An 11,440-nucleotide genomic window follows, 5' to 3' on the forward strand; every position below is an offset into this window, starting at 1 on the left:
TGCTCAACATAAGTTCCCACTGCATTCCCAGATATTTCTCTGCTCTCTGTCACTGAAGTCATCTCTCTTCTGGATCAGATACAGTGGGCCATGTGTGTGGCCTCTTGAGCTGAGTTCTCCATGAGGCATCTCTTGGGTCCATCTTGTTGTATTGGTTTGTTCTTGAGACTACTCATTGAAGTACTGTGGGAGTGAGCGTATTGTGTATGGCTTATCTACTTACCTGTTGATGGGCACTTGGGTAATTTCTAGTTTATGGATATTGTTCACAAATATTTGAACTGGTTCTCTGTTTTGTGATGTTAGGGATTGATCTAAGGGTTCTGAGTATGCCTTGAGTACAACCACTGAACCTATCTCAACCCTAACTATTATTTTTAGATTAGAGCTAGGGAGATGACTAGGTGGTAAGAGCATTTGCTGTGTAAGCACAAGGACCTGAGTTCAAATCCCCGGCACCCATGTAAAAAGCACATGTAACCCCAGTACTGTGTAAGGCAGAGACAGGAGGGTCACTGGGGGGTTAAGTTGCCAGCCTAGTTCGGAGTTCAGTGAGGGTCCCTATATCAAAGGAATAAGGCAGAGAGTAACACAGCAAGACACTTAATGTGCTGTAGCTACACCACACACACCACCAGCAGCATCAATAGCAACAAACCAGCTCTGCATCCTTGTCAGGGCCTTGCTGTCATTGACCTTTATAATTTTAACCCCGATGGCATCTTACTGTGGCTGAAGTGTGTGACAGGCATCTCATGATTGTTTGGAGGCATACATATAACACAAATATCTTAGTATTTGTCTCATCTTTTAAAACTAGGTTGTTGGTCCTCTTAGTGTTTAGGGGTAAGGATCTCTTGATATTTAAATATAACTCACTTGTCAAGCTGCAGATGTTTTCTATTACATAGCTCGCCTTTTAGTTTACTTGACCACTCTATGTGTCCTAAATGCCACCAGAACTAATCCGTGAGTAGGTGATGGCACAAGAGCAGTTTGAGCTGTGTGTGTCCCTTGCAGACTTCAGCTGACCTGGGTATCGAGGAGCAAGAGTGGAGACTTAACTGCAAAATGAGACAAGTCGGAACCGAGCACGGGACCCTTTCAGCAAAGCGTATCAGTTAGGTCTCTATGCAGTCCAGTGTCCCCCACAGGCCCCTTTAAAACCGCTTCTCACATCTGCCCTCTTTGTCACCCTCTTAAAGCCCTGTCACAGCATTGCTCTTTCCAGGAGGATGGGCTGGAAAGACTGCTCAGCTTAAGAACACTTAACTGTTCTTGCAGAGCATGCTGGTTTGGTTTACAGCACCCATGTGGTGGCTTACAGCTGTCTCTAACTCCAGCCTCAGGAGATCTGATGCCCTCTTCTGGCCTTCACAAGTTCTTCACTCAAGCGTTCAAGCCCACGCGCAGCACACACACGTATACATCATAATTGAGAATGAAACCTTTTAAAAAAGAATTAAGTTTAGAAGGTTTTTAGGAGCCTAAGACTCGGCGTCTAGGAAGAGCACAGGTTAGCAGACTACAGCCTGTGGGCTTAGTCCAGCTTGACACTTAATTTTGTAAATAAATAAGGAAAAACTATGTTTTGTGTTGACTTTACACTACAGTGACAGACCTGTACATCATAAGAGTGTTTACGGCTCTAGTTGGCAGTATGACCTGGGAGATGAGCCTGAAAATGAGACAACTAAAGTCTCATGCAGTAGCCAACTACATTTAACTCTCAGAGGTAAGAGGAGTCACACGAAAAAAGCCTACAATCTGCAGGGGCAAGCTGCACACAGCAAGCAAGCCACACACGGGGCAAAAACATGGGTTTTTTTTTTTTTTTCTTTTTCTTTCTTTTTTTTCTGATTTAAGATCAGATTTTAATGGAATAATGAGCAGTATAAATATCAGTGGAAGCTCCTAAGTGCTTTTAAGACTGGTAGAGTGAGGAAGGTCTTCTCTTTATCAGTTTGCTGGTATTCAAGGTACAGTATTCCTACTAAAGCATTATAAAGAAACGCAGCTCCAAGCCAAGCAAGTCTGGCAAGCAGTTTTTTCATATTGCGGTTTGCTTTATTCCCACGTTACGTGATAGAAGGGCCACTTTATTATCAACATATCAGTGACATAGCTTGCTTTCCTTGTGAAGTAGCCATTGAATCAAATACCTTACCACTTCATGTTCACTAGAATTTTTTCTTTATATTTTTTTCTCTTTTTTTTTTTCTTTTCTGTTTTTGTTACTTAATTATATCATTTCCAATTAGTTACCATGGCTTGTGCTGATTTGGAAATGAGTCACATCTGCAGAATGGAAGCAAATTACTTTGAAACTTTTTTTTTTTAATTCACATTTTTTTTTGTTTTGTTTTGTTTTTTCTTAAAGGTATATAAACAAATAACAGTACCTAGTTGTAGTGAATAATCTGCAGTTAGCTCCTATCTGATGCATCTGGGAGGGCCAGGAAAGCACACCCCATGTCTTTGAAGAAACTGAGGTCACAAAACTTTGCCTTGTTTTCTTGGAGTTTTCGCACAAGCACAGAGTGGTCTTTGAACAGCTCCATTCTTGGACCGTATTCTGACGGTAGCATATCAGGACTACAAATCCTGAGATGTTTTTATCTGGTTCCTCATAGAGATAGTTTGATGATTCCTGGTGTGGGGAGAAACAAGTCCATTAGCCTGAAGTACAGTGATCCATTTCTGTCTGGGTGAAAACTCCAGTTACCTTGGAGACTTGAGAGTCACCATTCATGGTATTAAGGAGGTGCCATTCAGTAGGTCATAGCTGATCATAAAACCTTCTCTCTTAAAGGTGCAATAGTCATGGTGAGATGGAGCATGGTACTTAACGGACCAGAAGTAAGCGCTAGTACTTACTGTTTGAGAGTATGTGGTTCTCCCAAAAGTCTTCTCAAACCACTTAGATAACTACCCTCCATGTATCTCAGCTCCTGAAGCCCTTTTCTGCCCTAAGAGGAGTATTTCTTAAGCAGGAGGCTCTAGTAAGACCTCACATCAGGCTCAGACTTGGAGGACCCAGGAGGATGAGTAGGCTTAAACTCTAAGGAGAAGGTTTCAGGAAAATAAAACAGCTCTTTTGTTGTTGGTCCCTGGAGGATTAAAGAGATCTGCCTGAGTAGCCTCCTCCTTCCAGAACACGCAGGCGTGTAAAGGGAGCAGCAAGGATATCTAGGGGGTTTGAAGGTTTCGGTGTGCTGTGCACCTTGTGGTGCGTGTCCTACAGATGGAAGAAGTTGGAGAGTTCCCACACTGCCCCATGTCTGGGAGCGTCATGCCAGTGCTAGTTAGAACATCTGCTCTGACATTTCTGACTTTAGTCCTTAGACATTAGGTCTCTGTTGTTTGTGGCTCACGCCCTGCCCTAAAGTTGCTGTAAAACTTTCCTACTCAGAAAAGATGGTGTATGATTAACCAGTTGAGTTTTTGTTGGCAGTAGCATTATTCGTTGATGCCAGATGCCAGATGCAGTAACTTTTCTTTTGTTCTTAGAAAATGCCTTGTGGATGATATAATTTTTACAGATCAGAAATCACAGTTGTAGTATTTGGTCTTAAGTTGTTTGCTTTCCTTTCTGACTCAGGCTGACCCTTTCAGACATGGTTAATTATGAACTGGCAGTTGATTTCTGATTTGTTTATAGTCACAGTTCAAATGGAGAAGGCACACTGCATGAACGTTTTGCTCTCCTCCTGGCTTATATCCATTCCCTAAGAGAGAATGTGCAATTTGACAGTTTTGAAATGCTATCTATATTTTAAATGGAGTCATAAGAACATTTTGAGTTTAGAGTTTGGATTTGAATATGTCAGTTATAAACATTGGTAGTATTGCGTTCTCTTGTCTTTTGGGGGATAGATCTTTCTTTGCTAGATTATCAAAGTAATGCATTGAAATGTTAATAAGTTTTTCACTGAAACCTTACGCTATCTATCTTTAGTACATTTTCCCTGGTGTGTTTATCTTGTGAACGAAGTGAGGCACTCGCAGCATGCTGTCAGTTGCTCTGTGCAATGATAGACTGCAGAGGAGTGCTGCTGTGCAGAAAGCTAGAAGGGCATCATGAATGTGGTTTCCATGATTTGCTGTGATGTGTACCATGTTACTCTAAGAGCCTGAACATGTCCTGAACCTTCTGGAGGGGAGGCAGACACGCTAAGCTTCCCCAGAAGCACAGTACTATTGGAGATATATGCCTGTTTGGTGGCCTCATTTCTAAGACATACTTTGTTTCTGTTTAAATATCTAAATTTTATTACTCTATTTTCAATTATAATTTAGTTACATCGCTTTGTTCTTCCCATTTCCTCCCTGCAGCCCCTCCTACGTATCCCCCCTTTTCTCAGATTCATGAATTTTGGCCTCTTTTCCTTTAAAAAGAAAAACAGGCCTTCTTTTCTCTTTATATTATATGTTTATATTCCTAACTAAATGGTATTACTCTTTAAATCATTGGTTTTATATAGAGACATTCAGAGTAACACATTTAAGTACCAAAGTGCTGAAAATTTCAAGTTCTAGAAAAGTTTCATTCTTTATGTTTAAAATGAAATCATTTCCATATTTTGAAAATTAAATAGCTACACATAAAGCATAGCATCCAAAATGAGTTCATGGTCTTCACTGCTTCATTTGAAAGTCACAAAGATAGCGTCTCCCAGTGACGCTTGTGCAGAGGTACTGTATTGTAAATGTATGGAGAGCAGAGCACATTACTGGAATTCTATGTAAAGTTTAGATATTCAGGAAATCCTGCAGTGATTTGAACTCTTAAGTACAGAATTCTGAAATCCATGCAGGTTTTGGCTTGGGACAGTGTAGACGTTCCCCCCAGTTGAGCATTACACACAGTGTAGACATTCCCTCTTGTTGAACTTGACATACAGAGCTTATTTGCTTTTTTTCCAATAGCAGTTTCTGCAACTCACACTACTCTACTTGAGGGAATTTTCAGTAGGAAGTAAGCAGGTTGACAGCTTTATTGTCCCATTTGTGGGCACTAATACTTTTTTTTATTTTTAACTATTTGGGACTGACTGAAGCAGGAGATAAAACAGTCTTGGGAAATCTATATACTTCATAGTTCACTTTAAAAGTGAAACTATAGCACATGGACTGAGTATTTTTCTCTTCTTATACTTGCTCTAATAGTTAAAACACTGGGACATGCCACCGTCACCGTATTGCTCTTTACTGAACATGTGGGGAGTTATTTTCCTCTGTTTCTGTTGAAATGAGTATTTCATAGAACTGTTTCTCTGACTTAGTATATTATTCTGAAACACAGTATACTGGTAAAGTAAAGTTTTACATATTTTATCTTGTGACCAATAGAATGTAATAAAGCGGTCTTATTTACTATTTGAGATGGGGTCCTGTTAAAAATTAAATTATAGTTAAAATGTTCTGTAAGTCTTTAAGAGTCTTGATATTGTGTGTAATTAATCAGAACGCAGTGTATAATACATGTATATATGAAATTGTGAAAGCAATTTTAGATAACACTTGTTTAAAGATTGTTCATATTTAGGCCCAGGAAGTACAGAGTCTAGTCCTGTGTTTGTCTAATGTGCACAAAGCCCTGGGTTGCAGCCCCAGCACTGTGTAAACTGGGTATAGAGGCACACACCCGTGGACCTAGAGAAGAGGAAATCAGGAATTCCAGGTCATCCTTGACTAGATAGGGAGCTCCAGGCCAGCCTAGGTACAGTCTGTAGAATCCCGGTTATTCCAGCTTCTCAGCAAACCTCATGAATTCTCGGGTCCTTGACGAGACGATGTAGTTGCCAATTATATACCTTATCTTGCTGGTTTCTTAAACATGTACCTTGCTTTATTTATGTGCCCTCCCCACCATAGTTAGGCCTCCGTACAGCCTCAAGAAGGCATTTCAAGTGGGGTCTGGGTTTTAAAATCCCATTAGTAGGAACTAGTTTATAAAGTGGAGTTTGTTTTAAGACAACTGGACTTTTGTGCTATTATTTCTTGTTCTATTCATTTTATTTACTTTTCCTTTTGTTTTCAAATATAGAGAGGCACTGTTGTATTCTAGATGGTGTCGTCACAGTCAAGTGGGAGGAGGGCCTTGCGGCCTAGGCAGTGCTGTGCTCTTGTGGGTTACAGGGCATTGCAGCAGGGACTTGTGGGAAGAGGCATGGGGTTGAGCGAAACCTCCGAGAGCTAGGTTTTAATTCTTATGTGTTTAGTTAGTTTGATTTTTAATCCCTTTAGATTTTATAGAACTATCTGGTTGTAACAACTGTCACTCCCAAATGTTTATACAACTCCTGTGGAAACATTGTATAACTGGTGATGTTAAAAAGTGGTTTAATTAGCACCAATATTAACTTCCTTTGAGCCTTTTTCACTTTTCATTTCTTCTGAAAAAAAACACTTTGTTGTCGTGAAGTTCGAACTGTCTCAAACTTTAAGTAAAGTTTTGCTAGGACCACTCACGTCAAGGTGGCTTTGGAACATTAACTCATCCGTCCGTATGATTATCTAAGTTGAGGAGAAGAAGGGAGCGGACTCAACCTCCTCCTTTTGATACTGAGCACACACGCTGCCATTTTACCATGTCGTTCCCAAGTGCGTGGAGACTGTGGTTTTCAGAGGGGTTGTAGGAGTCTTGTAATACAAACGTTAGGAAGCTTAGTATGCCATAAAGGAGACCCGGCTAGCCTAATGACTCTTGTCAAAATGTGTTCATTTGCTAGGTAAGTTCTCGTCCACCCTCTATGAGACGGGCGGCTGTGACATGTCACTGGTAAACTTCGAACCAGCAGCAAGAAGAGCGTCCAATATCTGGTAGGTGTGGAGATGTCAGACCGACTGTGTGACTCACGTGTTTAAGGTTTAACTTTTGAGATGTAGACACTTGTTTTTAAACTTATTTTTCTCTAATGGCTAAAACCACTATACACCCTGCTGTTGTATACCATGATGTTTGAGATGTATATGTCGTGGGATGGCTATGCACACCCTGTTCAAATGAGTTGTCTTGTTGTCGGAGCACATACTGTCTGCTCTCTCTCGCTCATTTTCAGACATAAAGTGAATTGTTCTTAACTGTAAGCTGCCACGTGAGATACAAATTATTTTGGAAATGTTTATATCAAGTTTAATACTTGCCATAAGGCATTCATTTCTGCAGAATTAAGGGTGTTTTTTGTTTGTTTTGATTTTTCTGTTTTGTTGTGGGGAAAAGTGTTCTTTTTAAAATGTAAGTTATTCTGTATTTAAAAATTAAGTAAAAATTTTCATTAAAGCCTATGGGATAGAGTTTGCCCAGTTCCAGATTAACTGATGTCCAATGTCCTCTTTATATTACATGATATAAAAAGCTTAACAGAAAAAAAAAATAGCTACAATGAAGTTTAGACTCAAAAGTTAGTTTTCTTCCATTAAATAATTTTGTTTTTCCTTTTAGGAAGAAATTTGTAAGGTAATAAAAATTTTAGAAAAAAAAAACAAATAAATTAGATATTTAAATAATATACTCTTTTATAGTATAAAGCATATTGATGTTTTTTCCTAAAAAAAAAATAGCCTTATTAATTGTTCCCATTGTTGCTTTGAATCCATGATTAATTATTTCACTTTGTCACAACGGCCATTTGATTCTTTCTTAGGACTCCACCAATAGGCTGTGTGTATCTGTTAATGTAACTTTGGTGGTTCATTTTTCTAGTGCCTTTTAAACCAATGGAACTTACAGTCACTCAGGTTAACTGTTGATCTAGTCTTATCTCAGAGTCCACCCTGGCAGAAATTACTAAGTGGAAGGTTAGCTGATAATGGAAAAGTGGGGCTGGGGGTTACCACCAAGGAATTCAGTAGGAGAGGAGTCCCTTGCACTGTGAGTGTAGTAGAGTCTCAAGTTTTGAAATCCAAACGACTGTATCGGCACATGTCAGTCTGTTTTGTATCATTGACTAAGTTTGTGTGCACTGTTGGAGTCAGCTGGAGAGGCAGGCTGAACTTAGGTGCTATCACAGTGCTCTGGCTCAGCACTTACAGAAATGAAGACTTGATCTTTGGTATTTACTTGGAAGAATGAAGCTAGTATAAATACTGTCCAGTTGTTAACTGAATTTAGAAACCAACCAGACAAACAAAATACTGTTTGGCAAGCTCTTTACTCCCTAAAGTCTTTTTCATTTTATTTTAGTGACACGGATTCTCATGTATCAAGTTCTACCTCAGTTCGATTTTATCCACATGATATGGTAAGTATTTTAATTTCTTATAATGTGATACATTTTTAGATTCAATCTGAAAAGTTCATTTATATAGCTGCCCCCCCCCCCAATCACTCAAATTAATGAAATCACAAAATGTTGTTTTTGTTGGGAACTGACAAAATCCCGTTTGTTTTGTTGCCTTGGATCTCGCACCTCACAGACTTCAGCTAGCCCCGTGTGTGTGTTTGGGGTGGGGGGGCGGTCAGAGTCACACTGCTTGATATTTTGTAGGTCTGAAAAGGACCACTTACCATTGTCTAACCTGTTTGTGCTGTACTTTTTCTTCTTGTGTGCTTCTCCATTTTTATAATTGTTTATTTTGTGTGTGGACTGTGTGTGTGCGCATGAGAACACGTGCACATGTGGAGGTCAGACACAACTCAAGGGAGTTAGTTGGTCCTGGAGATCACACTTGGGTCTTCAGGCTTGGCAGCAAGTGCTGTAACCTGCCAGGCCATCTATTGTGCTACTGGGCAGGCTCACGTTGAATAGTAGAGTTTGATGTTGTCTTAAACTGTTGACTGTGAGCTCACTTACTGAGTACTGCATGTGTTGAGAGAAAGCTCAGGAACAACATGATTAGATGAGACTTGTGTGAGACAGAATGAGGATTTTAAAACACTGCTTTTGCTATGACAGTGCATATGATTTAAGTTGGAAAGCATAAAATGCATGAATCCTTGTTAGTGCCCTGGATGGATTTTAGTCTGAGGCGGTCTGTCTAGTGGCTTCTTGAAGGTGAGTCGTGAGCAGACTTCTAAGACTGGGGGTGTGAAGAGCGTAGAGCAGTGGTTTCCACCAGTGGGTTGTTGGCTGTATCTGGAAACATGCCTCCACACAACCAGAGGAGTGCCACTGTCAGCAGGAGACAGGGACGGGGATGCTGAGAGACATTCTGTAGTGTTTGGCACAGCCCCTATGACAAAGACTATCTTGCCAAAAACATCTATAGTGCTAGAATTGTGAAACCCTAGGATAGACGATAAGAAAATGTTTAGAGAAGCATCAATCAATATTTAAATATCAGGACCAGCAATTTTCCTTGACTGTTCCATGTGCTTTTGAATAGTAAAGACCTTGCCTGTTAAGCACATTTGACAGAAGGAAGGGCGGCTGTAGAGCTGGTGAATAGAAGAGTTAAAAATTAAGAAATAGTTTGTACTCTGCTGTGTAGTGTCAGGTGAGGAGCCTGCTGGCACCAACAGGACCTTAAAATCAGAAATGCCCACCATGCAGCTGGCGGGGGAAGTGTTAGCTAAGGGCTCAGACTTATATTGGCAGTCCGAGTCATACCTTAATGGCAAAGGGGCTTAAATATGACAGAAGAGGGAGGTACCCAGTGACCACAGCGAGTGCATTTGCTGGCCTCACCAGCTGTGTTAACACCTTTCCTGAAGGTCTGTTGAGCAAATTTGTTTTGTTTTGCTTCCTGTTGCCACCTTCTGTAGATTCTAGGCATCATGGAACTTTCACAAGGAATGCACTCCTTGTGAAAAATAGAGAATTGGGGGCTTATGTGATGTACAAGCTGCGGAACTCAGGAGTATTTAACCCTTTCAGTTCTCGCATGTTTTTAGCTTTCTCTCCCACAGATTCGGTTGAATAGACTGTTGACCATTGACACAGATCTGTTGGAGCAGCAGGACATTGACCTAAGCCCTGACTTGGCAGCCACTTATGGCCCCACAGAAGAAGCTGCCCAAAAAGTTAAACACTATTACCGCTTTTGGATCCTGCCCCAGCTGTGGATTGGCATTAACTTTGACAGACTCACTCTGTTGGCACTGTTTGATAGGTAAGACCGGAGCATGGTTTTAAAGATGTAGGGTTAAGATTCTTAAACTGAATTCTTCCTAATTAGCTATTTATGTTTTCACCTGAAAATCATGTTGGACAACGCTTTCTATTTTCATCCTCTTGAGAGCAGACTTACAGTAACAGAGCTTTTAAACATTAATTCTTTTAAGTCCATTAAATGCTCTTTTCCACAAGGATATGTTTTTATTATTAATGTGAGTTGATTCTTAAAAGAGTTTATGGAGTGTTTTATAATCTTAAGGTTATAGGTACTATGATCCCAAATCTAAGGGCTGGAAGAGGGAGCCTGTTGCTATGCCCTGTACCACTAGTGCCCTGTCCCACTAGTGTCCTTTACCACTAGTGTCTTAGTGGGAGACAGGCTTGGTTATTCAGATTTGCTGACCAGTAGCTGCTTCCAGTCAACAAGTAGGAACAATACTGGATTTACCTTCACTATAAACAAACAGAGGTAGACAAAGCCTTGGAGATGACTCAGTAAAAGACAGTGAGCCTGAGGGGTTGATGGTGCACATCCTGTCACCACAACTCTGTGGGTTTCGGGCTCCTAGTCTGGCGACATAGGGAGGGAGAACATAAAATTCAGTGTAAATCTCGGGATAAAGTGGTGAAACTGTGGGTCCTGGGTCCATAGTACAGAGTAGCATAGAAAGAAGCTGTTGGAAGAGCGGTGAGATGTGTAGCCGGCTCTCTTATGCTCAGCAGGCCATGACTAGCTCATGCATCTGAATAGCTGTCTGCTTAGGAAGAGCGCACTTTAACATGTGACAGCGTTAGCCTCCTGTACACTACTTCAGACCACTAAACAAGTCATAAGCGCAAGACCCAAGGGGATCAAAGAAGCATACAGATTCAAGATTGATAGAAATCCAGAAGTACAGACCACCCAACAAGTAAAGACTGACGACTGACTGACATCTGCTCGGCTTTGCAAAGTGAGGAAGGGGAAAGGAATACATTAAGGCTAACCCATAATTTGTAGGGATGTTAACTGTGAGCCGATACAGATTTTAAAATAATTAGAACTGTATTCTGTTTATTTGAAAAACTAAGTGGAGACATGAAAGATAGAAAAATACACCCCAAATCAAACATACAGAGTTGAATATTGCAGTGTTGCCATTAAAAACTGTTAGGTGGGATGACAGTTAAAACTTTGTAGAAAGGATTAGTGTGGCTGCAGGCATGTCTGAAGGACCACGGAGAGTGCAGCAGTAGCAAGAGCATCAAACCAAAATGGGCGTGTTGGGGAACAACAAGAAGAGAGAAGACTTGAAGAAATGGTGGAAACTGTGTTTTATAGGAATGTTATCAACGCACAGTCAAGAAACCAGTACAACCTAAACAGAAGCAATGTGAAG

General features: G+C 40.5%; 1 protein-coding gene across 8 annotated transcripts in view; it reads left to right on the forward strand.

Moving 5' to 3' along the window:
• The window catches only part of Pcnx1 (pecanex 1), a 144,090-nt gene that overhangs the window by 83,464 nt on the left and 49,186 nt on the right, over positions 1–11,440 (forward strand). For 5 of the 8 annotated variants that reach the window (XM_021179162.2, XM_029484750.1, XM_021179163.2 and 2 more), the window contains 3 exons: positions 6,735–6,825; positions 8,189–8,246; positions 9,839–10,056. In XM_021179162.2, coding sequence (XP_021034821.1) covers positions 6,735–6,825; positions 8,189–8,246; positions 9,839–10,056 — 367 coding nt within the window. The remainder of the gene's footprint in view (positions 1–6,734; positions 6,826–8,188; positions 8,247–9,838; positions 10,057–11,440) is intronic. The other 3 variants (XM_021179164.2, XM_029484751.1, XM_021179165.2) reach the window with 1 other exon arrangement.

This window comes from Mus caroli, chromosome 12, assembly GCF_900094665.2.
Source record: "Mus caroli chromosome 12, CAROLI_EIJ_v1.1, whole genome shotgun sequence".
Lineage (NCBI taxonomy): Eukaryota > Metazoa > Chordata > Mammalia > Rodentia > Muridae > Mus > Mus caroli.